Source organism: Lacerta agilis, chromosome 14 (genome assembly GCF_009819535.1).
Source record: "Lacerta agilis isolate rLacAgi1 chromosome 14, rLacAgi1.pri, whole genome shotgun sequence".
NCBI lineage: Eukaryota > Metazoa > Chordata > Lepidosauria > Squamata > Lacertidae > Lacerta > Lacerta agilis.
The window spans coordinates 35,239,114-35,266,796 of record NC_046325.1 but is presented as its reverse complement, the minus strand read 5'-3'; the positions used below and the strand labels follow the sequence as shown (position 1 = coordinate 35,266,796).

At 48.0% G+C, this 27,683-nt stretch overlaps 1 protein-coding gene across 8 annotated transcripts; it reads left to right on the top strand.

Annotated features, from left to right (window-relative positions):
- The first annotated feature begins 177 nt into the window (after positions 1-177).
- TSKS (testis specific serine kinase substrate) lies at positions 178-26,654 on the top strand. 8 transcript variants are annotated; one of them, XM_033170591.1, is made up of 11 exons: positions 178-485; positions 1,977-2,214; positions 6,953-7,051; positions 9,850-9,933; positions 18,077-18,160; positions 19,506-19,831; positions 19,940-20,125; positions 20,697-20,855; positions 22,476-22,611; positions 25,077-25,201; positions 26,456-26,654. In XM_033170591.1, exons 1-11 carry the CDS (start codon positions 319-321, stop codon positions 26,628-26,630), a joined length of 1,779 nt encoding a protein of 592 aa, XP_033026482.1. In that variant the 5' UTR covers positions 178-318; the 3' UTR covers positions 26,631-26,654. The 8 variants fall into 8 exon arrangements, with proteins under 8 accessions (XP_033026482.1, XP_033026481.1, XP_033026480.1 ...); XM_033170590.1 differs by having other exon boundaries at positions 178-515; positions 6,956-7,051; XM_033170589.1 differs by having other exon boundaries at positions 178-515.
- Positions 26,655-27,683: the final 1,029 nt, after the last annotated feature.

The window sequence follows — 27,683 nt, the reverse complement described above, 5'->3', positions numbered from 1 at the left end:
TCGCCCCTCATGATTGGTTGTGCAGGCTGGGACAGATGGGAGCTGAAGTCCGAATAAACTAATCGAGAGCACCAGATTCTTCTTTCCCATGGCGACAGCACTGACATCACAGAATGTTGGCGGCGCAGGGCAAAAGCTAGGAAGGTGGAGCCATGTGATCACCGGCGCCATGGCAACTGTTGTGAGGTCATGGGGAGCAGCTGGGAGGCCCCCGCCCTCCCTGGAGTGCCGGTTGGCTTGGAGGCGGTAGATGTTCCCTGTCGTGGCACAGGAAAGAAAATCCGCGCTTGAACCAAATAATCCATACCCAACCCAGGAATGGCCAACTTTGTGGTGAAGACCATCTGGCAGTCCAAGGAAATAAACGAAGCTGGAGACACATCAACGGGGACCGAGAGTCGGGCTCAGGGCAGCAAAGAGCAGCTGGGGAAGTCGAGCAGCCTGAAGGGCTTCCCCAAAAAGAAGAAAGCCGTCTCTTTCCATGGGTGGGAGCCCTGGGAAGGGAAGGGGTGGAGGTGGAGTTCAATGCACTACTTGGGAACATGTTAGAATCTGTTGGGAGGGACTGGAGATCAGTGGTGGAGCGCATCTCTAAGTAGGAGGCTAGTGGGGAAGACCCTTCTCCACTGGCGACTCTTCACGAGATGTAGCCAAACTACAACTCCCAGCTTCCCCAGCAAGCATGGCCGGTGGCCAGGGATGATGGGAGTTGTAATTCAGCATCATTTGGAGGGTCAGGGCTCCCCCCACCCTTGGTGTAGACAGTCCTGGACTAGTTGGAGAAGCAGCCTTAAGGTTCCCTCCAGGCATCCATTTTATTGTGCAGTCATGACGCTTCGTGCTCGTGATAGTGTATCAGTTCGACTTCCCTTTCAATACGCTTTGCGCCTGCAGAAGTTTCGGGGTGGCCATGCTGCTTCGTCCCCAACCAGTGCATGTGCTGTAACGTCCTGCTGAAATCCTGTAACTTTTCATACCCCAAAGTATCGGCACGGTGGGGTTGTCCCCGCTGTAGCTCAAGAATGCCCTTCCAGACACCAATAACACAATAAAACCCCAGAAGCTTCGCAGAACTAATAAAAGCGGAGAGGATGTGTGAACAGCCTGGTACAAATCCTCTGCTTAATGTGTTGTTATTGCATCGATGACATGTTGCAGAATGACCACCCAAACCCACCTAGAGTCTGGAGAGGCCCTAAGGCACTTCCCCACGTTCCTGTGCAAGGGGTTTTGTCTACAGCTCTAGAAAGCTGGGTGGGTGAGGGTGTCACACCAGAATTAGTGTGGTCTGACTCCTGATCTTTCAACAAAGATAGATGCTAGAAACCTTCCCTCCTCCGATAACTCAGGGGCCCAGGCATCCCTGCTCCAGTACCCTGTGCCCCTTGAGCCCTTCCCATGGAATCAGAGATTTCTCACTCCCAAAAAAACCTTGCTCTAGCCATCTCAGTTCTTGCTGAGCCACCTCAAGCCTATTCCTCTCTCCTCTTTGCTCTTAGCCAGCACAGTGGGCCTCAAGCAAGTATGGTTCTTGGAAAGGAACATCTTTAGCTGAACTGCCAGGCAAAGATGTGCTCAAGAGCGTTGTTGTCACTGAGTACCCAGAAACCCTGGTTTTGTATCTGCGCCCCCTTTTAACCCACCTGATGCCTTCCTCTCAAGACCTAGGATTTCTGCCTGCTTCCCTTAGGTATTTGGCTCAGAAAAGGGATTAGAACTCAGAAACTGTAGTCTTGGGAGACCAAATTGTGACTGGCCAAGAGCATCCTTCTCTTAGAAAGTGACCCCTTTCTCTCTGACCCCCCCCCCTTACAACTGATGCCACAATAAATCTGTTAGCCTCCGGGGTGCCGCAAATCCCTTTTTGCTGCACCAGACGAACACAGTTGCTTTTCTGAAATCTGAAAGTGATCGCAATGGGGGTGTCGTCTTGGCTAATGTATGCATTTGCCTTTTTCTCCCCACACACACCTCAGGGTTGAGCCCACCGTGACCAATGAAAACCCCAACCTCAACTTGAAGCGCTCCTCTGCCTGCACCAACGTTTCGCTCCTGAACCTGACGGACGGGGAGCGTGATGACTCTACCACCACTGAGAATGAATCCACAGATGACGGGGGTCCTCCGGGAGGAGCAGGTGGCGAAAGGAGGGACCCCTTGCTCCCCATCAAGTCAGCGTGGTCCGAGGATGAAGACGACACCTCCAGCCAACAGGTAAGGAGAGCAGTTGTGAAGACGCATTGTTCTGTCGTGAGGGCGGCCAAGGAAACCACACTCTTCCCAAACAGAGACTCTCACCCTTTCCAGGTTTGGCCATACATTTCAGATCCATAGCCCAGCCTGGATACATTGCTACCATAGAGCAGCAGTTCCCAAACCATTTGGGGACAGTCGCCCTTTGGTTCCCTGATCTCATCCCCAAATGCCCCCTACATCACCCTATAAATAAGCGTAACGGTTTGCATAACCCGCTGAGGAATAAAATTCAAAACACTTAATTGCACACTTATTCAAAACCCAGTTAAAACTGTTTAGTTTAATTCATTCAATGAAATTGATCGACAGCTTTTCAAAGTCTGATAGTCATTTGCATCTCTCTGCCACCCTCTTGCCTCTCCCTGGTAATCTCACTGCCCCCCTAGCGGGCGGCGTGGCCCACTCTGGGAACCACTGCCCTGGAGCGCTGCAAATGGACGGGGGTTGGTACTGCCTGAAAATTTGGGCCGGAGTTCAGTTGCAACAACCAAGCATAGGACGAGCTGTTTATGCATCACTCTAATAGGGGAAATGTTTTGAAACCTGAGCAGAAGCTACTCTGAACAAACGTCAGGCGGACGCAGAATCCGTCGCTTACGCCACCTCAGGGTGGTGCTTTTTCTGCAATGCACCTTGGGTCAGAGGCTGCGGCGGGTGCAGAATGTGGAGTTTCCCCTCCTGTGGGTGTGGGCTGTTGTGGGTCACATAACTCCAAGGCTGTAGATCAGGCATAGGCAAACTCCGGCCCTCCAGATGTTTGGAATTACTATTCCCATTATCTCTGACCATTGGTCCTGTTAGCTAGGGATGATGGGAATTGTAGTCCCAAACATCCGGAGGGCCGGGGTTTGCCTATGCCTGCTGTAGATTTCAGCTCCAGGGGTCAACGTAGGCATCTTCTTCCAGCCATTTGGGAAATATTCCAGTGCCTTTATGTCAGGGCTGGCGTTTGGTTAGTAGTGAGCTTAAGCAACTCGGAAGTTTGGTTTAGATTAATAATAATAATAATAATAATAATAGTCTATTGGTGACACTGAACCTGCAGGATAAGATGGGATTTTTGTCTCTGGGCCAGATCAGAGGTGTTGGAGCAGCCACACATATTTCTGCATGCATCGGAAGCATTCACACATAAGGTGCAGATGGGTAGCTGGTTTACTCCTTACATAAAAATGAGTGTGGGGGCTGAGGAAGCCGAGTCCTTCCACTACTACCTCATTGCATTGGGCTATTTGTGTGTGTGTGTGTGTGTGTGTGTGTGTGTTTTACTTATACAAAAAAAGCAGTTTTCTTCCTTGCCAAGCTCATTTCTAGTAGGAGAGCCGACTTGGAGCAAAGTGATTTTCAGGCAAGGCAGTGTGGAAAGGCAGGGCTGGACAGATCTGTCCATTTTTTCCACCTTAATTTGAGTTCTCTACATTTCCATATCAGTTTGCAATAATAATAAAAGTCCTCGTGAAAATTCTTCAGCATTTTCAGTGCAAATTTCTCCTAATATTACATTTTATTTTTTTTTTGCAAAGCAATTTCCCCCACTACGGTGCATTTTGGTATGCTATTTTTCACCAGTGTAGGCATCATGAACCACCTTGAGATCTATGGAGGAAGGGCGGTGTACAAATTTAATAAGTAGTAATAATTTTAATGCTCACTTTACCCTAAAACGTGTATGCATTTTTTGTCCGCATAACTTGGCTGGGGAGACCCGCGTTGCAAAATTCAGAAAACTGCTAATTTCAAAGGACGGCTGTTTCAGTTCACATATTGTTTTGGAAAGTTCGAATTAGGGAAGTTCGCCTTTAACTGCAAAGTGAATTGAATTTATCCCACATCCCTCGGTAAGGCAAGGCAGGAGATGAGACGGGTAGCCTCTCTCTGCCAATGCAGTCCTCTGGTATTAAAAAAATAGACTCACACACATGCCCCATATGCATAGAATAACCACTTTTGGAAAGCTTGAGACACATTTGTTGAATTCAGGCAAAATGTAAAAACCACACCTGGCTAAATGGCGCATGAATATCCATAGAACTAAGGAAGGGCTTGGACTGGCATGTCACCCTCACTTCCTAGGGTGGCAAAATCATAATGAAGATATTGGGACAGTCACTCCACCCCACCCCACTCTCTATTTTGTGGAAGAAAAAGGGGGAATGGGAAGGGCAAAGTACACAGAGTTTGGGATCCCTGTGTAAACCAGCAAGCCTCCTTTCTTGGATTCCAGTTGGTCTTACATGTTGTTTGGAAATAATCCAAATGAGCAATTCCAAGGATGTGCCTGATTGTTAGGAACAGTGCCGGATTTACATATAAACTGAACAAGCCAACCTAGCAGTTCGAAAGCATGTCAAAGTGCAAGTAGATAAATAGGTTTTTTAAAAATATTTTTAAAAATATTTTTTAATTTGTATTAATCAAAATACAAACTTACATATACATATACATACACATAGAACAAATACACATTAGACACACCTACACATATAACTCTAATTCCATATACATTTTCATCCATATATTTTTATTACAGAAACTCTTTAAAAATATAGGTTCATTCCAGCCTCCTGTTCGCTTCAGTAAGGCTGAATTTGGACATAATCTCTTCCTTGGGCTTCCCATTATATCTCTTCATTAAATTAGACATTAAACATGCTTTCAATATGTATATTTTCATGACTCGGCCCAGATGTTGCTCTTTTTCTATTTCCTTTTTCTTTTAATTTCTTTTCTTTTGTTTTGTTGTTTTTTTATTTTTAGTATTCTTTTTATCATTTATTATTTTCATTATTGCTGTTCCAAATCTTAATGTGCAAGTAGATAAATAGGTACCGCTCCTGGCGGGAAGGTAAACGGCGTTTCCATGCGCTGCTCTGGTTCACCAGAAGCGGCTTAGTCATGCTGGCCACATGACCCGGAAGCTGTACGCCGGCTCCCTCGGCCAGTAACGCGAGATGAGCGCCGCAACCCCAGAGTCATCCACGACTGGACCTTTACCTTTACAGGGGTCCCTTTACCGTTATCTTAAACAAGCTACAGCTTAGGACCCCACTCTCTTGGGGGCCCAAAAAAAAAATTAAAAGAAAAAAACTTAAGTTAGAGCTTAATAATTATTTCACTATTAATATACTTCTTAATTGTATTTCAGTTCAACAATTACTTTGATAAAATACATATTTTGTTATGGCTTCAGATACCTATTAGGTCCATAAATTACCATATACAGTAGAATATTTTCAACTCAAAAAACAGCAACAATTTGTTGTTGACAAAGGACACCTGGACATATAAAGGGCCCCATTACCGTACCTTCAGTAGCTTAGGGTTTCATCAAACCTAAATCCGGCCCTGGTTAGGAACAAATTCCAACATTGCATTTTAATCTCACTTTTCTTCCAAGGAGCTCAGGGTGGCATCCACAACAAGCCTATGAAGTAGACTGAGCTGAAATGCAGTGAAATAAATTCCCCACCTAGTCCAGTACTCTAGCCATTGGACCACACTGCCTTGCACTGCACCATAACTGGCCACAACTACCACCCTGTCTGAGGCCTGTCCTCTGCAAACTGGTTGAGGTGGTCATCCTATTCTCTCTCATCAACTAGCATGTAATATCAACTGATAAAATGTAGTTTAATCATAACTTCAACGGTTACTAATTCATAAATGTGCAACAGTGTCATTTGGAATGTCATATATTCATTGTAAACCTAATCAGGGCACATATTTGAAACAAGGTTGTTGTTGCTCTTCTCTTGTGCCTTCACTAACAGGTAAAAATGTAGCAGGTGTAGTTTTTTTTTTTTGGTAACTTTTTTTTTTAATTGTTAAAAAAAAACCCACCCCACTCTGCATCTTCCAAATTTCTGCATGTCCCGTCGTTCGTGGCACAGGGCTAGGAAAAAGTTGACTACTCTGTTTCGGATGGAAATGTGTGCTTCTTGTGTCCGACGGCTTTGGGGCTGGGTTGAACGTGGACGAGTGGTAGGTCAGAGGTGTGGCACCTGTCACCCTTCAGGCTGCTGCTGGCCTACCGCTCCCATCCTCCCTGACCTCAGGCTATGCTGGCTGGGGCTGATGGGAGTTGGAGTCCAGCGGGCTCTCTATGTTAGAGGTGTGGTCAGTCCAAACTTGCAATTTCAGGCTGTGCCGTATTCTCTCAGATGTAGGGCTGTGCTTGTGTGCGTGATTCTCAATTACCTTACTCTGAGCAAGATCCCTGCCCACCCTTCCCCAAATTCTGCAATGGTTACCCTTTAGCATGCTTTTAAAAGCCATGCCTTTAATATATAAATAAATGCGTTATTTAGCAAATTCTGCGAGGATAATATTCCCTCTGGCAACTGATCTCCCTCCCTTCCGGCAAGGGCCGTTTCCTGGGGTCTCTTGCCTCTGCCACCTGGGGTTGCAAACCTTTTGAACTGCCCCAGTCTCCTCGTTCCACTGGCTTCGCCCTGAATAACTGCCCTTCACTTTCTCCCATTTAATTGCAACACCAGGGGATTCATCACTGTGCATGAATTGTGCTCTTGACACCTTGGGAGCATGCAGCCTCCCAGTGGCCGGTGGCATCTGCCTTCAGGCGCCCACCGGCTTTGTAAAGTCCTCGAGTTGAAATAAATGCCCAGGAAGTGTGGAGAGGTCAGGAGTTAAGCTGGACTATTCACCTGACCCACCCCCTTCTTACGCTCTCCCCCAGCAGGTAGTGAGCAATAGCGGCCTATTGCGAGCCAAGGACTCCATCACCAGCCTCAAGGAGAGGACGTCCAAGGTCAACCGCCATGTTCAGAACCTGCAGGTCTGGAGATTGTCCCCCTCCCAACGCCAGTTTCCGGCACAGGCCACACAAGCTAACACCACCCCGAGCTTGCCCTGTTCATCTCATGCAGCCATGGACCGCTAGATCACTGGTTCTTTAATTTGGTTCTTTCAAGGGCTCCTAAGCTGGTTTGTCAAGTTTCTGTGCTGACCGCATTTTGTTAGCTTATGTCCTGTGGCAGGGGGCCCAAAAGGCTTCTGAATTCACTATCCGCTGCTGTGTCTGGCACATGTGGTCACAGTCCATGGAGCCAAGCATTTTTAAACCCCCCCCCAATAAATTGTTTTGGGGGCCCCTCTCAGTGTTCCCTACTGTCAGGGAGCAGAGGAGGCCAGGTGCAGAGCTGAGTGCAGCTTCTGTGGCTGGCTGGCTCCTCCTTTTACTGTGGAAAGCGGACAGATGGGCAGGTTATAATTATTATCATCATCATCATCATCGACATCACTGCGTTTGGCTCCGTCCCCTGGCTCCTCCCAAAATGTCATATCATGCATGACATCACAAGCACAACCCATCCCCCTCAATATTGGGCGCAAGTTGGCGCCTCTGTTACAGTCCAACAAAACTCTATGCACACCCAAGGAGAACAGCCCGCCACTGGTGTTTCCAGCGAACTTTTACACTGCAGCTGCTTGTACTGCTGAAGAGTCAAGCTGTTTCCATTTTCATGTTTAAAGTGACTTGCCCCTTCGGCCTACGGTGTATTTTTTAATGTACGGTACTTTGGCTCTTCAGCCTTTTCTCAACTGTTTTTGTTGGCTTCGTAGACCACCTAAAGATACACCAGGACCACAGTTTAAGAACCAGTGAGCTAGGCATACATATGTCCACCTCAGCACCTTCATCCTTTTTACATCAGAGGCATTTCTAGGCCATTGACCTGGTAACGATGCCCCACCCCCTTGTGATAGCAGCCTGATTTGCACGCAATACTAAACCATGGTTTGTAAAGCTGTGGTTTATCAACCATGGCTTAGTGTTGTGTGCGAACCCACCCCAGTTTATTAACCATGGTTAAAGGTAACTTGTTAACCAGGACTTGTAGCTTGTTTATAAACTTCAATTCATATCAACCATAGTTTAGCATTGTGTATAAACTCAAACATTCTCCTTAGCTATGGTGAAGGGGCTGTCAGTGCCCCAGAATTAAAGAGCTGCATGTGAAGACTTGGCTTTTGTCTCCATTAATAGGGAAAGGGTGTAATAAACCAAGGTTTAACTGAATGGCTGTCAGTCACCTCAGATTTAACTATGGTTTTTGAACTATGGTTAGCCTAACATTAACTGTAGCTTGACTTTATGTGTGAACCAGGCCTGTATGTGTGTTGAAGGGGGGTTGTGATGCCCAGCATTCTTCAAGTATCATAGGCATTAAGATGCCTTCTAAAAATCAAAATTGCTTCCCTGACACCCAAACTTGGGGGTTCTGTATCATTAAGAATTCTGTCACAGGAAGCAGTGGTAAAAAAAAAATGGAAAAAAGCGTGGATTCTAATTTGGGAATTTTGATAAGAACATGATTGAATTTCAACTGTTTTATGAATTTGTGTCTTGTGTTTGCCTGTTTCATATGGGGGTGGGGACACGTGGTAGTTCTGTATTGTTTAGCCTGAAAGAATACACAAAAAATAGCAAGCTCTTCTGTCACCAGTAGAGCTTCTATATACAGTAAAGGGAAGATGGAAGAGGGGTTTTCAAAATGTCTTCCCTTGCAGCCCACTTGAGAGAGCTAAAAAGTAACTGAGGCACAAAACTGAAGTGCAGGGGCAGAACCAGTCACAAAATGGTAGCAGTTAAGGATGGCATATGGAATAACCAGCTGGCAACCACTGACATCATTTTCTATTGATGCCTAATACTTTGGAAATGTTTTTTTTCCCCTCAGAGCAATTTCCTTGTGGCAAGGAGCTCCACAATTCAGCTTTCCTCAAACAAAGTACAGGCATTGGCTGTAGAAGTAACATGTCTCAGCCTCCACATTCTAGGCAGAATTTGCTGACCCAGAGGCTCTATGTGGGGCAGGCAATTCATTTTATATTTTCCCTCCCCACCAAGCCTCAGCCAAGTATTTTTTCTCATCTGTCGTTATTTCTGCTCCCCCTTCCCTTCTCTCACACTTGATTTGTACCTTTGCAAACCGAAGGTTCATTCCTCCTCCCTGCCCCTTTTGTGTTTCACTTCTTCCTCCTTTTATTCTATTCGTTTATTTCCCCGGCTGTTGCTATTACCAAAAAATATCAACCTTCTCTCTGCCTTTCTAATTTCCTTCAACATTTCCTCTGTTCCTTTCCCCTCAGAGGAGCAAGACCCTCCCATTTTCATCTCTCCTCTGCCCCACTTCCTCGCAACCGGTGGCAGACGTGGGGCTTTTAACTTTCAGCAACACCAATGTTTGGTACTCTCCCCACGCTTTCCGTTGTTTGGCACCTGGTTGCGTCCCCCAAAATCTGCTACAACTCCCCAGTCTCCTGAACCTCTTCAATTGGCATGCAAGGAGTTGATTTTAGCAAGCAGCAAATCTAGCGTTGGTCCAAGCAACGTGGCCAGCGGGCAGGGTGGGCGAGAGAGGAGGAGGCAACTGGGTGCGTGGTGGCGCTGAGGCCTGCCACCGCTTGAGAAACACTGTGCTAGAGTGATTTGGCCACAAAGCTGCTGGAAAGGGAGAGAGGTGAGGGCTGCTTCTTTGCAGGGACAAGGCCACCCCCTTGCACGTTTGCTTGCCTTCGAGAACACCCCTCTCCGCCTTCTCAGCCGTTCCCCTTCTGCTCTGTGTGCAGAGTGAGTGCACAGTGCTGTGCGAAAACCTGGAGCGGCGCAGGCAGGAGGCTGAGGACCTGGAAGAGTACTGCACCCACCTCAAGGTGAGGGATGTGTTAGCCGGCTCAAGACATAGAATCATCATAGACTTGTAGAGTTGGAAGTGATATAGGAAAAATAGGGGTGGTTGGCTTTTGCTGCCCAACTCCCCAAGAGACTGAGTACCCCTAAGTCCATGATCGGTCAGAGATGAATGGATGGAGGCAGGATCCATCCAGCAGCGGAGCTAGCCTCTCAGGCACCCGGAGCGGCTCACATGCCGTGCACCCGGGGGTGGGGCGATCCACCCGGGGGGGTTGTCACCACCCCTCAGGGATGACACCTGGGGCGGAGCACCCCCACCTATGCCCCTGGATCCAGTGAAGGCAAGGCAGATATTTATTTTTCTGTTGCAACAGAGTCCCCTCCTCTTCTGGCAAGGAGGCAAGAGAAACCCCCGAAACAAGAAGAGACATCTCTTTTTAAGGGTTTGCATTTTTGCGTGGAGAGGGACAGCCCCCTCTACAGACAGTCAGAAATTACATCACACATAAGGTGGGGTTACTGTGCCTCAGGCAGGCCAGCGTGTGATATCCGTGAGGATTTAGCAAGTTTTACATGGTTCCAGACACAGTTAAAAAAAATATTAGCATTTGATAAGAGCATCAGGATGCCTGTCAGGCAGAGTATCTGGGCAAACAATGACAATTAAAACAAAATAAAAAATAAAAAAATTCCTTTCAGTAGCACCTTAGAGACCAACTAAGTTTGTTCTTGGTATGAGCTTTTGTGTGCCTGCACACTTCTTCAGATATGTAGGTATCTGAAGAAGTGTGCATGCACATGAAAGCTCATACCAAGAACAAACTTAGTTGGTCTCTAAGGTGCTACTGGAAGGAATTTTTTTTATTTTTTATTTTGTTTTGACTGGCAGACCAACACGGCTACCTACCTGTAAATGAAAATTAATATACAAAGGAGGTTCATAGATATAGGAGAGGAATTCCTTCAGGAACTTCCCCTGATTGCTATCTGCCTACCTGTTCTCAGGCGAGGGAGATTAAGGAGGCAGAGGAAATATTGAGAGTCTTTAGGAGAGCTAAGATGGCTTTTGGATTGCTCTCCTGTACTATTTTAGACATGTAGTTTATATACTTATGTATGTGTGCTTACCTTGTGCAATTATCAACGTTTATTCTATATTTAAGACCTTAGAATTCCTGTAACAGAAGGGACCCTGTGTTTGGGGTTGGTGAGTGGGAAGCAGCTGTGTCCCACATACCCAAGCAACCATTTCTGCTCAAAAGTGGAGAGATCTTTACTAAGAGGCTGAAGAAAGAACGTGAGAAGAGACCAAAGGTCTGCCTAGTCCAGCATTTTGCTTCTCAAAGTGGCCAACCCCTTTGGAAAGTCCACAAATAGGTATGGAAGGCAACAGTCCTTTCCTACTGTTGCCCCCACAACAGCCAAAATTTTGGGAATACACTGCCTCTGAACAATGCCACTGACTTACCAATTTACTGTGAATTTGTCTACTTCCCTTTTAAAGCTGTTGAAGCCAGTGCCTGTTGCCACACCGTGTGGCAGTGAGTTCCATATAATAATTATGCACTGCAGTCTGTCTTGAACCTACTGCTGATCAGATTCATTGGAGGTCCCCAAATTCTAGCATCAGAAAAGGGAGGGGTCTGCATCTATTTTTTTTCTACACCACACATAATTTTTACAAACCCCTATCACGTCTGTACTTAGGATCTAACTATGTGCACCAATCTTATATGTCCCCCAAAACGTTAGCTTTCTCTTGCATAGAATGTGCTTCGACCTTTTCAATCGTTTTAGGCTGCAATTCCATGCATGCTTATCTGGTAGTAGCAAGTCCCACCGAACTCGAAGGGGCTTACTTCTGAGTAGGCATGGAAAAGGTTGCACTCTTAGTTGTCCTTTCCTTCACCATTTCCTGACGGATGCTCTCCTTTTTTTGAGATTGGGAGCAGAACAGTACACAGTATTCCGAGCATGACCTAGGATGGATCTACACACAGGAAAAGAACCACTATAAATATGTCGGAAATTAAATCGTTATAACAAAAGGAGGGGAAAAAACACAATGTAAAAATCGCATAGAATTTTTTTTTACTCTCTGGTGCCATCTGGTGTTGCATGTTTGTGACACGTTCAAGACACTGATTTCTGACTGATGTAGCTGATTTCCCCAGGCTAGGATGTGCCTGTGTATTTGGGCTCAAGGTTATTCCGGGTGCCAGACTCACCAGTCACCTGCCCTTTGAGCAGCGACACAGCCCATGAGTACAGTGCTGGATCTGAACTAAGTGAAGATCCAGGTTCAAATCCCATCTAAGTCTTGAAGCTTGGGCCAGTCGCTGCCTCGGCCTAACCTACCTGGTGGGGTTGTTGTGAATATAAGTCGTAGGGGAAATCTTGGACCCCACCTTGAGCTTCTTGGAGGAAGCGCAGCGTAACATGCAATCAGTAAAGTGCCCAAGAGCCATTCCGACCTCCCCTTTCATCCTCTCATTAAAACCAGCTTTGCCATTGTTGAATCAGAGCTGCTTACAAGTTCATAGTCAAAACAAAATAAAAAAATAAAAAATTCCTTCCAGTAGCACCTTAGAGACCAACTAAGGAGCACTTCGAGTTTGCCCCCATTAGAATTTTCAAATGAAGCTGGAAAAGGAATGGTGCTCTTTAATGGGCATAGCCAAGGGGCAGCTGCCCCCCCCCATATCAAGTAAAACAATAGAAATACTGAATTAACTGACCAATCGCATCGGTTCTTCCCCCCTCCCCAAAGTCCTGCACCCCCTAACAAAAAATCCTGCCTACACCCATGTGCTCTTTGCTTTTGTCATGCTAATTTAGCAAGATGGTCTGAAAGAATGTAAATATGGAAGTAGCATTCCTGTTTTATTCCAATTGGTGGGTACAGTACTTGCAAATTGGGGGGGGGGTGCCTATGGACTTAATTCTTTTGGCTCTGCCTAAGGATTACACAACTAGCTAGAATAGATTTTAGAATGACATCCTTCTGAATGAGTTGGCGGGAGGGCCTCAAGGCAGTTTGTGTTTGTTTCCATGGCAGCGGGAGTACTGCCAGAGGCCCAGGACAATTGGAAAAATCCCCTTCTTTTAATGCAGATTTTTCAGGGGAATCAACCTGCTGCTAACAAACCAAAACAAACCAACATGGCTTTATTTGTATACTCTATGAGGAGTAGATATGGAGTAGATATTAATGGGTACCATTCATTCAAACTAAAAAAACCAAAAACATTAGTGGGATAATTATGGTTAATGATCACATTTTTATTATATCCTAATGTATTCCACTTCGTTATTGTAATGCCATTTCACTGCACTTTATTGTGCTCTGTGCTACTTCTTGTATTTTAATTCGCATTATTCTAGAATTGATTTAAATAAGAACATACGGAGATGGAATGATATTTAGTGAATTATTGGGTGTGGTCAGGTTTTTTAACAAGTCTCTGTATGGATGTTCAATGTGGGTGTCAGCGCCAAGGCAGTTCCTGCCCTCAGGCTCACAAAGAGACAGGACACTTGAGGAAAAGCGAAGTGGCGGGAGGAGGGAAAAGCAAACTCAAGCACAGGTTCTTACAAGTCACAACTCTTATAGGCTAGTCCAGTGTTTTTCAACCTTTTTTGGGCAAAGGCACACTTGTTTCATGAAAAAAATCACGAGGCACACCACCATTAGAAAATGTTAAAAAATTTAACTCTGTGCCTATATTGACTATATATAAAGTAATTCTTTTGAATTTTTCAATTTTTCCCACGGCACACCAGGCAACATCTCGCGGCACACTAGTGTGCCGCGGAACAGTGGTTGAAAAACACTGGGCTAGTCCATGAGGGCAAATGTGGCAGTGCCCCATCGCCTCATATGTACCCATTTGCAGGTGCCACATAACATCCACACTGCATCTGTAAAAATTTGGTCATTCAGTGTGGCTGGCAGGACCTACACTTCGGAACTCCCTGCGTATTGATATCAGACAGGCACCTTCACTGTATTGTTTTTGGTGCATGCTTGAAGACATTCTTGTTTAGACAAGCCTACTCAGATGTTTCAAAAAGTTTGTATGAGTATTCATTTGTTTTGGTCTACTTTATTGTTGTTTTAATTTTCTGTATGTTTTAAATTATGGTTGTAATTTATTTATATTTAGTGCCACGTTCGTTGCTTCATATTTCTTTTGTACACTGCTTTGAGTCCCCTCCCCTACAATCAAGCGCTATATAAATTTTATGAAATCAATAACGTAAACAAACCTCAGGAAGCCTTCAGGCCTGTGTTTAAAATTCACCAGGGACCAGGCAATTTCAGCCACTTGTGACCAAGTGAAGATGCCCGGGCACCAGGATGGCACCTGAAATCTCCACCATCTGGAGGTGCCTGCTTGGACATCCTTGGATCTGGACGGTTTTCATACACACATCCTGTATAATTCTACCCGTGATATTTTAGCTGCACAGTCAGAATGAATTTCAGGAACCGAAAAGTCGTATTGTGAGAAATACGACTTTTCAGCCATCTGGCCCCAAAATGGCAACTAGACACCCCGTTTTGGCGACTGTAACCCTGGTTTAAGGAGCCATCTGGCACCCAGCTTATACAGTGGTACCTTGGTTCTCAAACGCCTTGGTGCTCCAACAACTTGGAACGCAAACACTGCAAAGCTGGAAGTAAGTGTTCCAGTTTGCGAACTTTTTTCAGAAGCCAAACGTGCTCCGTTTTGAGTGTTATGCTTCTGTTTTGAGTGCCACACTTCCATTTTGAGTGCCACACTTCCATTTTGAGTGCCACACTTCTATTTTGAGTGCCACAATTCCATTTTGAGTGTTACGCTGAGGTCTGTCTGTTTTTGCTATTTATTTTGCGTTTTTGTTTTTGCGGCTTTTTTGTGTGACTCTGTGGAACCCAGTTCAGCTACTGGTCTAGTTAAATACTGTAGTAAAATCCACGTTAAATTGCTGCTTTAGGGGTTGCTTTCAAAAGTCTGGAACGGATTCATCCATTTTGCATCACTTTCTATGGGAAAGCGCGCCTCGGTTTTGGAACGCTTTGGTTTTGGAACGGGCTTCCGAAACGGACTAAGTTTGAGAACCAAGGTACCACTGTATACCTGAGTTTCTAATTCTAACACTGCTTCGGGCAGCCCATGCCCTGCCTGCCTGCCTGCTTACTTAACAACTAGTTTAAAAAATGGCACTTCCTCCTCCTTAGTCTCAGTGTTGCCCTTGCAAAACTCAGCAGGGGAGAAGAGGATTTGCTATTCCTGCCTCCACTTACTCTCAAGCAACACCAGTCAGGGATATAGTTCCTTCTATGCAAAAGAGCAGCAACTTGTTGATGATGTCAATGGCATTCTGGCTTTCCTGCTCTTGATGAAGACCAGTTCCTCTCCAGCAGCAAATGAGGTGACATTGTCCAGGCCAGGAGAACAGGGTAGCTTCTGCCGCACAGATCTTCCCTCGGATAGCTGGCTTGAAGGCAGTCAATTTGATTGTCTGTGTCATCCAGACCAGTTGTTTTGGATTAATGGTGCACCGATTGATTGAATTATTGTTCTCTTTGTGTAACGTGCTGGGTTGTTGTTGTTTTTTCATGCAGACTTAGCTAGATGAAATGCGTAGGTTTTGTAATTATTAATATATACAATTTACAAATTAGTTGATTCCGTTTTCTTGATATACGGTATTGATGTACAGCAAGCCCACAATTTATGCACATTTAGCTTGCATGCGGATGCGGGTGGCGCTGTGGTCTAAACCACTGAGCCTAGGGCTTGCCGATCAGAAGGTTGGCAGTTCGAATCCCCGCGACAGGCTGAGCTCCCATTGCTCAGTCCCTGCTCCTGCCAACCTAGCAGTTCAAAAGCACGTCAAAGTGCAAGTAGATAAATAGGTACCGCTCCGGCGGGAAGGTAAACGCCGTTTCCGTGCGCTGCTCTGGTTCGCCAGAAGCGGCTTAGTCATGCTGGCCACATGACCCGGAAGCTGTCTGTGGACAAACGCCAGCTCCCTCAGCAGAGCCGTCTTTCCCATAGGGCTTAGTGGTGCGTCGCGCCAGGGCGCCGGCCTCTCAGGGGCACCCCAGCAAGTGTGGGAGCTGTGTGGCTTTACTTCTCCTTTCCCTGCAGGCTGGCTGTTGGGCATGCAGCTTGCCTCCCAAGCCTCTGCGGGGATCGCTCTCCTCCCGAGGAGGCTTGGGAGGGAAGCTGCGCTCTCCTCCCTGCAGCGGCATGGGGGAGAGTTGGGCCCCACTATGGCTGCCAGTGCGCAGCTACGACCACCCCAACGCTATCCATGGTAATTTGGGGGCGCTGGGCGGATATTTGCACCCCGGCGCCGTATCTGCTAAAGACGGCCCTGTCCCTCAGCCTATAGAGTGAGATGAGTGCTGCAACCCCAGAGTTGTCCGCGACTGGTCCTAACAGTCAGGGGTACCTTTACCTTTAGCTTGCATGCATTCAGCTTGGCAGCTAAAAAATAAAAAAAAATAAAAAAGGGGCGGAAAGTGGCCAGTGCCCGGGAAAATATACTTCCACAGTCCCACCCACCATTGAATCCAATGTATTTTGACTATATGTGATTTTGGCTTTAGTCGCGATCCACATAATGTAATCCCACGTAAATTGCAGGTTTACTCTAATACTAGCAACCTTGTTCCTGGTGCTGCTCAGGAATTCTAAGAAACCAAAACCCAAAAAAACAGTGCAGTTTAGAAAGGTTTAGTCCACCACCTTCAGTTCTACCCGAACATAGACAAATACCAGGCCCTCCAAGTATCCCTGTTTTCCAGGGATGTCCCTGATTTAGAGAAGCCGTCCCAGTTTCTGACTTGATCCCAGAATGTCCCACTTTACCTTCGGATGTCCCTATTTTCATTGGATAAATACTGGGAGGGTATGGAGTTATCCGACCCCCCAAGCCGTCTGAAGGCAATCCTGTATAGTGAAGGGTTTTCATGTTTACCGTATTTTTCGCTCCATAAGGCGCACCGGACCATAGGGCGCACCTCGTTTTTAGAGGAGGAAACAAGAAAAAAAATTATTTTTCTGGTTTTCCTCCTCTAAAAGCCCTGTTTTTTTGAGGATCAGATAAAGGTTTTGCAGCTTTTTTTGCAAAGGGAAAAGTCCTGGTTTTTTGAGGATCAACTAAGAGTGTTGGACTGGGAGACCTTGGACCTACTCCACAGGGTTGTTATGGGGATAAAAAGGCGAGCAAGGGCCACCTTGAGCTCATTGGAGGAAAGGTGAGATATAAATGTGATGGTAAATATTCTTACACGTGTCCCTATCTCCAAGCGGCGAGAGGTTTCAGGGATACCAAGCACACACCTTTGATTTGGTTCCCTTGGAATGAAGGCCACAGGAGGCTGGTGGCATTTTCTGTGATATTTGCCTATGCATACAGACTGAGCATACGATGGAAGGACTCATAGCATCAGTGCTTCAATAGATCCTGCTCCCCCCCCCCTTAGGTTTCTAGGGAGGCTTTGCATTGCCACAGAACTGGATTCGTTGCAGAGAACAAGCCAAGCTCTCTGTATCTTTCCCAGTTGCCAGTTTGCGGCTCTTTCATAGACACATCTCAAGATGACATAGGGTGGATCTACACACAGGGGGAAAACACTATAAATAAGTCAAAAATTAGATTGTTATAACAAAAGAAAAAAAAACCTATGGAAAATCATATTAAAAAATTCCTGCTCTCTGGTGCCCTCTGGTGTTGCATATTTATAGCACATTAAAATCGTTGTTTCTTTACTAATGTAGCCGAGTCCATAATCTCCAGCTGGTGAGGAGCAGGGGAGAGAGAAATCCATGTCCCTTTCAGCTCACCTTTCCGAAGTGTCTCCAGCTACTCTGTTTCTGTGGCAGTGGCACTTTTGCTCCAACTTACCTAACAAAGCAGATACTTAGCAGACCTGACTGACAAGGACCATTTCTTCAACAGAGAAACTGGTGTGAACATTTCAGCAGTCCCCTTTTCTGCAGGCATTGCATCTTACAGCTATAAGGTCACAGGCTTTGCGGCGACCCCAAAGGAACATTTAGTCGAACCTTATTCTCTGCACTGAATGAAGAATCATGTTAGCTCTCTCTGTTCCCTTTCCTGTTATTGGGCTAGTGTTTGAATCTCTGTGATCTTCTCCCCTAGGAGAGCTGCCGGAAGGTCTCAAAATCAGTAGAGGATGCTGAAATCAAGACCAACGTGCTCAAGAAGAACTCGGTGCTGCTGGAGGTGAGGGGGATGCCAGGAGGTCCTAGAATAAACTGAGGACAAGGCTGCAGTTTTGCATGCCACGCTGATAAAAATTGCCTATATGTGTGTCACAGGGCCAACAGGAATATCAGGTCATTCACAGGTCAGAGGGAGACGGGAGGCTAACATGCAATTGGTTTTTTATTAAGGGGGAAAAAATACAAGGAGGCTCATAGAGGCAAACCCCCCTAATGAATAAGTTTTTTTTAGGCCCTTCTCAGTGTCCCCCATCCCAGAGAGGTTCGGAGGGTGGCAACCAGAGAGCGGGCCTTTTCTGTGGTGGCTCCCCGGCTTTGGAATGCTCTCCCCAAAGAGGTTTGCCTGGCACCATCATTACATGTCTTTAGGTACCAGGCAAAAACATTCCTCTTTACCCAGGCCTATGGCTAATAAATAATCTATGGCCTGTGAAAGTGTGTGGGGGTGGCGGAGGATAACTATTTTTTTATTAGGCTGTCTGTCAATATGCTTTATTATTATTATTTTATTATGCTTTTATCACTCACGTTCTGTGATGTGTTTTTAATGTTGTACACCATCTTGGGATCTTTTGCTAAAGGGCAGTATATAAATTGAATTATTATTATTATTATTATTATTATTATTATTATTATTATTATTATTATTATTATACATTAGGGTTGCCAGATTTCAAAAAGTGAAAATCTGGACACAAAAGTTAGTGTTTGTTTGCTTGTTTGTTTGTTATTTAGCCAAGGTTGTTGAGGGTTTTTTTTGCCCAAAGTGGTTGAGCATTCCCCCCCCCCAAAAAAAATCCCAGACATTTCAATGATTTCAGCCCAGACTCTGCTTAGGAGGGCCGAATACTGGCTACGTCCAGGAAATTCTGAACGTATGGCAACCGTATTACACATGAATTTTATTTACTTGCAAACTAACAAATGAATTGGGACGCAGGTGGCGCTGTGGGTTAAACCACAGAGCCTAGGGCTTGCAGATCAGAAGGTTGGCGATTCGAATCCCCGCGACAGGGTGAGCTCCCGTTGCTCGGTCCCTGCTCCTGCCCACCTAGCAGTTCGAAAGCACGTCAAAGTGCAAGTAGATAAATAGGTACTGCTCCGGCAGGAAGGTAAACAGCATTTCCGTGCGCTGCTCTGTTTCGCCAGAAGCGGCTTAGTCATGCTGGCCACATGACCCGGAAGCTGTACGCCGGCTCCCTCGGCCAGTAAAGCGAGATGAGCACCGCAACCCCAGTGTCGTCCGCGACTGGACCTAATGGTCAGGGGTCCCTTTACTTTTACCTAACAAATGAATAAATAACCCAAGCAACAAACAAGCATCATTGTCCCCCTTCTCCATTTAGGAGAAGCTGCGTTTCTTACAGCGGCAGGTGCAAGCGGAGGATCTCGGTCGGCAGGAGCGAGAGTGGCAGGAGCTGGAGCAGCGGATGGCATCCGGGGTCTCCAAGCAGCTCCTCGACCTGGTGGGCAGCGCAGCAGCCTCACCCCTGAGAGCCCCCAGCCTGGAGGATGGTGACCTGCAGCGGGCCACTGCTACGATCCTGGCGTCCATCAACAGCCTGCGAGGGGCGCTGGAGAGCGGGCAGTCACGAACAGGGCCAGGGGACGAGGGTGGCGCTGACGGAAAGCTGAACACGGCTGCCACCTTGGCATGCGTGGAAGAGATCAGGTATCGTAAGGGTGCGGAGCAGGAGCGGGGAAGGTGGTGCCTCGTTAGAGCCCTCCCTGCCTCCCAACACGGCTGTCTCTCCCCCCCCCCCAATTTCCCACGTTTTAGGAAATGCATGCTGGAGCTATCTGGGAGGTCTCAGCGGGATGGGCTGACCCAGAAGGAGGTGCTGCGGTTGCTGGCCCAGCTGGGAGTGCGCTTGGAGGGGGTGCTTCCCCAGTGGGAGAGGACACACCTGGAACACGGCCAGGCGCTCAGGATGCTGCGAGAGGAGCTGGATGAGGTCTCTGCCACGTACGTGTCTTTCCCGAGCCAAATCGGGTGCCCCCTTTCTCAAAGGACCTCTGGCCCACGGGACAAAAGGTGGCCCTCCAAGGTCCTCTCTCTGGCCCTCACGACTCTCCCTGGGCCAGGATCCCACTCTCCTTGGAACCTACTCCTCCTTAGCCCTTCCCAAGTCCTTTGGCCATCTAAGAAGTGCCCTTGAGTTGTTGGTAATGCCCAAATGGAGACAGGAACGAGCATGTTGTTTGCGCGGCTGGAATGTTTTAATTTTTATCATCTACAATACTGTCTTATTTATTTTATAGTACAATACATTGATTATTGCCTTCATTTTTTGGATCAATGGTCTTGTTAGATAGTAAAATTCATGTTAAATTGCTGTTTTACGGGTTGTTTTTCAACGTCTGGAACGGATCGATCCATTTTCCATTACTTTCTATGGGAAAGCATGCCTCGGTTTAAGAACGCTTTGGTTTAAGAACAGACTTCCGGAACGGATTAAGTTCTCAAACCGAGGTACCACTGTAGTTGTGTTTATAGCCACTGCCTTTTCCCCCTTTTCCCTTTCTTCCTGCGCCAGGGCCAAGCGGACGTCTGTCTCTCTCACCCAGCTCCGCGCTGACCTGGATGGCCTATGGCAAATGAAGTCGCTCATGGAGGATGTGTCGCGGCATCTCTCAGCACTCAAGCCCCTGGAGACACCCGACAGGCACCCTGCTAGTTGTGCCAGATGTTCCAGGTGCCGGCTTCAGAGACACACAAGGGTGGATGGGGGGGTCAGGATGGGGGAATATAAGCCGAGCCAGGAGCAAGGAGGCCAAAACTGGGATAAGTGCGGGCAGAAGGAAGGAGGCTGGGCACAGGGCATTGGTGGAAGGGCTCCAAGACCGTTCAAACGATACAGCGGTGGCAGACTCTCACCATTTAGAACTCTCTGCACACGCATGCTATATGTTAGAGCAGCGTAACGGCAGGGCCACAAACGCACTCAACATCACAAGATCACTGGAAATTCATGGGAGAGAAGGGGGCAATATAGTACGCAAGCATGCAGGCTGTTGCTCACGTTAGAATTGGCTGCCGCCAGAGTTTCAGAACAGACTTGGCAGTTTCCTACAAAATCAGGTGTTAAGATTTGGATTCTTGCTTCCGCTTCTTCACAAAAATAATGAACCAACAAACCTCCAGTCTTCCTGGTATTGGTATGTATGTCTGGATGTAGATCAGACCAGTGGACCACCCAGCCCTGCAGCCACAATGCAGTGGCTAAACAGATGCTGGTGGGAAACCTGCAGGCAGGCCTGCAGCGGAACAGCACCATTTGCTGTTCCCAGCGACTGATATCCAAGGGCCGTCTATAGCCACCACGACCAGTCAATCGCCTTATCCTCCCTGAATGGGCCTGTACCCATCTGGTCAGCCTGGATAGCTCAGTGGGCTAGAGCGTGGTGCTGATAACGCCAAGGTTGCAGGTTTGATCCCCCGTATGGGACACCTGCATATTCCTGCATTGCAGGGCGTTGGGCTATAGATGATCCTCAGGGTCCCTTCCAACTCTACGATTTTATGAGTCTATAACTGGTTTTCAGAAGCGTTGCAGCCTCCAGCTGTGGAGGCAGAACACAGCCATCTTGGCTGGTTGATGTCGATAGCCACCACCGTGCAGTTTGTCTTAACCATCTTATAAAGCCATGTAGATCTGTGGCCTTGGGACGCAGGTGGCGCTGTGGGTTAAACCACAGAGCCTAGGGCTTGTCAATCAGAAGGTCAGTGGTTCGAATCCCCGTGATGGGGTGAGCTCCCGTTGTTCGGTCCCAGCTCCTGCCAACCTAGCAGTTCGAAAGCACGTCAAAGTGCAAGTAGATAAATAGGGACCGCTCCGGCGGGAAGGTAAACGGCGTTTCCGTGCGCTGCTCTGGTTCGCCAGAAGCGGCTTAGTCATGCTGGCCACATGACCCAGAAGCTGTACGCTGGCTCCCTCGGCCAATAAAGGGAGATGAGTGCCGCAACCCCAGAGTTGTCCGCGACTGGACCTAATGGTCAGGGTTCCCTTTACCTTTACCTTTACCTTTAGATCTGTGGCCATGACTGCCTTTTTTAAAAAAAAAACCTAAGCAGGCAGAGATCTTTCAGGGACAGGTGGGTAGCCGTGCTGGTCTGCCATAGTTGAAACAAAATAGAAAATTCTTTCCAGTAGCACCTTAGAGACCAACTGAGTTTGTTCTTGGTATGAGCTTTCGTGTGCATGCACACTTCTTCAGATACTCTTTCAGGGAGCGCAGGATAGGAGAAGGGAAGGGGCTCTCGACCTCTTGTCCTTATGTGAACCCTACCCCCATCTTTTCTCTCCCGGCCACAGCTATAGCTTTGTGAACACGGACACGCTGAGACAGATGGTCGAGCATGCCATGGCGCCCGTCCTGGAAGAGCTGAAGCAGAGGGCGGTCCCCCCAGGCCCATGCCCCAGCTGCCAGCGCTTGCAGAAGAAGATAATGGTACCGTGATCCCTCTGCACCCCCCCCACCCCACCCCCAATAAAAAGATTCCAGAGTGCAGCCTTGCTGGAGCATTCTTCTGCCCTTGGGCCAGATAAGATGGCCCTGGACCTCCAGAGATCTGGGCTCAGGTAGATCCCGCCCCTCCTGTGGTGGGCTCACTTCCCAGAAAGCTGCCTTACATACCGAGCCCAGTATCACCAACTCTGACAGGCAGCAGCTCTCTGAGGTCATCTGCCTGTGAAAAAGGCCATCTCCTCCTGGGCTGGGCCTGCTCTCGTAGCCTGTAGGGCTACTGCGTTTCCTGTAGCCACTTACTGGGCGACTGCCTCCTCCGCTGCATCGCTCTCTTTTTCGTTTTTCTCTGGTTTCCATATAAATAATAGTGGCCTTACTTCTTTAAAAAAAAGGAGGATATTCACTCTAGCAGGGGAAAGGGGTGGGAATTAAAACAAGGGGAAAGTATCGACTTCTCACCCCTAAAAATTCCAGGGTTTGGGGTGTGTGAGAAAAATTGACATTCAGTGGTCAAGTGGAGGGGAACGCGGTATTTTGGAAATGTTTTAATCCCCGGCCATATCCCCTCCTTTCTGTGTGCAAGCTTCAGGTTTTCTGGAAAGCAAAACTGGAATCTCTTTATAGAAGGGTGTATACTCTCAGCAGTTGCATCTAGAGTGCTCTTTTGGAAGTTGAATAATGGGTGCCTGAAACAAAGAGAAATGTAGTTCTGCCCTCTGTGGTTTTGGACTATAACTCCCATCAGCCCCAGCCAGCCTAAGGGAGAGAGCGTTTTTTTGTTTCCCCTCCACCAATAGGTGACAAGCCAGTGAAATTGCCAGATACTGGTGGCACAGACATAGGGCAAGGGGCTGGCTAGCCTGTTGCCTTCTGGGTGATGCCGAGCTACTGTCTCCCTTCATCCTCGGCCACTGGCTGTGCTGGATGAAGCCAATAGGGAGTTGTGGCGCTGTGGGTTAAACCACAGAGCCTAGGGCTTGCCGATCAGAAGGTCGGCGGTTCGAATCCCCGCGACGGGGTGAGCTCCTGTTGCTCAGTCCCAGCTCCTGCCCACCTAGCAGTTCGAAAGCACATCAAAAGTGCAAGTAGATAAATAGGTACCACTCCGGCGGGAAAGTAAACGGCGTTTCCGTGCGCTGCTCTGGTTCGCCAGAAGCGGCTTTGCCATGCTGGCCACATGATCCGGAAGCTGTACACCCTCGGCCAGTAAAGCGAGATGAGCGCCACAACCCCACGGCTGGACCTAATGGTCAGGGGTCCCTTTACCTTTACTTTACCTTTTTTGTGCAATTGCTGGAGGGTCACAGGTCAGCCACCCCCTGCCTGTAGGGCTTGAGTTGGGAAGGTGCTAAATTGTCGCTCAGCCTTGACAATGGGACAGTGGCATTTAGCAGCTCGCCTTTCCAGCCAGAGATCTTTTACAAGGTGGCTGCAAACATCAAACAACTGCATGGAGGCTGCAGCCTGATTCTTACTTAACCTGGGAGGAAACCCCTACTGGGACTTCACGGTAGACCTGTATAGCAAGGGGTGTCATTCGGTACCTATGGGAGCAGTCGGTATAAAAATCTTTAAACAATTTTTACAGCGGGCCTTAAAAAAAAATACTCTGACATCACAGTGGGAGATGCATAGGAGCAATAAAAAAGGAAGTGGTTTTTTAAATTAAAAAAAATAGAATGCATGGGGTTTGGGGGGGCGGGTGGAGAGGTGGGGGGGTAGTTCTTAGGTGGCCACCAAAATCGCCTGTGGCTTTGTCACTTGTTTTAAAGAACAGCTTTTCATTTTAGCCCTTATTAGTGCCTTTTGGGGTTCCCCCCCCCCAGGCATAGCTTTTTCACGCGGCTCCTTTTCGGCTGCACCTGGGCTCGCATTCTCAGCAGCACATACCCCTGCCTGCTGAAAAACCCAATACGGGACATGCGGAATGTCTTTTGCAGCAACTACCAAACTATTTCTGCCCCTCATTTGTGGCCGAATAAGGCAGGTGGCAGAGCTTGCCAGAGCTTGCTGTGGCTGGCAGCTGGATCTTTTGATACCGAATTAACTTGGCCAGCAACCTTTTGACATATCAACTGCTACCTTGCAGTATCTTGTGGCCCTGTGGCCCAGCTTTTCTCATCCTCAGCTGGCATCCCATTGCCTTAGGATCATGCACAGCCACCAGGGGGTGCCGGAGAAATGTGCAGGGACACAAAAGGCTCAGTAAACTTCCTACTGAAATATCTCTGCCATTTCCAAGTGGACCCCTGTCCTATCACCATCTCCTAACAGCCAAAGCATAGCAAGCCGGTATCACTTGCCAAAGCAACAGCCGTAGTTGGTCGGCACTGCCGGCAGCCCTAAATTGGCTTGCCCCTACCTTAGTTGGGTGATGGCTCTGTAGTCCTTCCTTCTCTCTCTCTCTCTTTTACCCAACTCCAATTGCTCTGGTCACTGGGAGGCAGGATCTGGAACACACGGCTGTGGACACTCGCGCACGAGCAAATGCCCTGAGTTCGAATGTACGCCTGGCCCAGGATGATGCCCTGAGAGCCAAGAACTATCTGGAGCGGGCCAAGATCGCCACGGAGTGAGTAAGCAAGGGGGGGGGGGGGAACCTCCATGGACGGTGCCTGCTCTGCCTTGCACATTCCACAGGCCCATGGAACTCCCTGATCCTGGAGCCAAACCCTTGCAAAATCCCGCCTCCACCATGATGAAGGTGTCTCAGCCCAGTATTCCTGAAGGAGCATCTCCACCCCCCATTGTTTAGTGTGGACACTGAGGTCCAGCTCCTAGGGCGGTTCCCTCACTGTGAGAAGTGAGGTTACAGGGAACCAGGCAGAGGGCCTTCTCGGTAGTGGCACCCGCCCTGTGGAACGCCCTCCCATCAGATGTCAAGGAAATAAACAACTTAATTTTCAGAAGACATCTGAAGGCAGTCCTGTTTCAGGAAGTTTTTAACGTTTGATGTTTTATAGTGTTTGTAACATTCTGTTGGGAGCCACCGAGAGTGGCTGGGGAAACCCAGCCAGAGAGGCGGGGTATAAATAATAAATTATTTATCATCATCATCATTCAAGGGTAAATGCATTAATTAGGGCTATCAGGGTTGAAGACATTTTAACCAACTAACCAAATGAGTTTTATTTAATGATAAATTAAATCTGCATGCAACTAAACCTAACGTGGGTGGTGGTTGTTTAAGATAATGCTTAACTTTCCACATAGGCCACACCCACTCAAAATTTAAAGCGCCCGGGTGCTCACACAGAATCCCGGGAGCTGTTGTTTACTCCTCACAGGGCGCCGGTTCCCAGCACTGTTCGCAACTACAGTTCCCAGGATTCCCCACTCTGCTCTTCCCATCAGCTGAGTTGGGAAAGCCAAACCACAAAGTGGCTGCCTGAGTCGGCGCTCGTGGTTCGTTCTCGCCAAAGAAACCACCGCTGGGATACTGAAAAGCAAACCTCGACTTCGGGTTGTGGTTTTGTTTAGAAATAAAAAACAAGCCGCAAGTGCCGGTTCGGATGTGATGGTAAAAGCCAGCCACCCTGCGGTTTGTTTTGCTGTTCAGCTAAGGGAAGAGCTGAGCGGGAGAGTTCAGGTTCCCTGCACCGCCAGTGCACATCAAAACTCATGCATGGGGCGGTTAAATGACAGGCTCAGATGGTGGGGCAGGAGGGACCCAAACAGCTCATGATGGGGTACTGGTTAGTAAGGCTGCCTATCAGCCGGGATTCGGGGGCGGGGGGGAATGGAACACACACAGAGAGAATGGCAGGTTGTGGGTCTACAACCCTAAGCAGCCGTCTCGCATGCTTCTCCCTCTCCCTTCTTGCAGGGATAAAGCCACTGCCCTGGATTACCTCCAGAACAAGCTGAGTTCCCTCCACTCGCAGCTGTCCCTGGTCTCCCAGGAGGGAGGGCCCCAGTCCCCAGCGACCTCCACCACTTCCTCTGTAAGCCTCGCCAAGCGGAACTCCTGCCCGTCTGAATTAAACCGTGACCCCCAATAAAAGAGAGATGGCTGTGACTTAAAAGCTGTCCACCTCGTCCGTTTGGAAGCCAGGGGGCGGCTCCAGGGGAAGAACCAGAGAGGGGACCTCTTTTGGATTTGCTCCTCTGCCGAGTCCATGGAAACAGGCTGGAGGGAGCCAGCCGAGGAACTTTGGCTGTAGAATTTACGGGTGGAATTCAGTGCGTCTTTCCGATTCGATCATTTGCTGTCAAGCATAAGCATTTCCGCTTTCCAAGACAGAGTGCTCTCCCATCTTTTCCTCCTGCTGCCTTTCTGGGGGTTCTCTCCCCCACCCCCAGCATGAATTTGGGGGAGACACAAGGGTAGCAGGGCAGCAGAAGCCCCGCAGCACCATTGGGGTGGGGTTAGTTGAATCTGGCCCTATGTGCTGGGTGCATACCGGTACATTCTTATTCCAGCAGACCACAGCTCAATGTGGGAGGGTGGTGGGCTTGAGGCAAGGGGATGGATGGATAGCAAGGGAAGTTGTGGGGAGGTGTAGGTGCATGGAGCGAGATCAGAGAAGCTGCAGGTGAGGGTTGTATGCTTCAATCTTCCTCTGCTTGCTGCTGCCCTGCTGCAAATCCCCAGCAGCTTTTGCCCTGTGCCTCATTTCCCAACACAGGGAGCACGCATTTTAAACACTGCCAGGGGGTCCACTTGAGGGGAAATGCGGAGTGGGGAATAGCTCAACGCTCACTGCTCCTCTGCATCTAAACTGCTCCCTCTGGGAGTGGCTTTTCCTCTTCGAAAAAGAGCACAGGCTACAATTGCATCTTTCTCACATTATGCAGTTTGGGCCTCTGAATTTCGCGCAGTATGCAGCATGCTCCATTCGCAGTGTCTGGGGAAGGAGTCGAAACGCGGACCTGTTTTCCCTTGCTTGATATACCTCGCAGAGAGACCCAGCTCTGCACCTGACCTGTCAAGCAAACATGAGAACTGTCACACACACAGTGATGGCAGTCAAGCCGGCAGGAAGCCAGCAGGTCCCTCTGCAGGAATGGCTTTTCCTACCATTGCCTCCTATGAAGGCAGCAGACCACCTTTC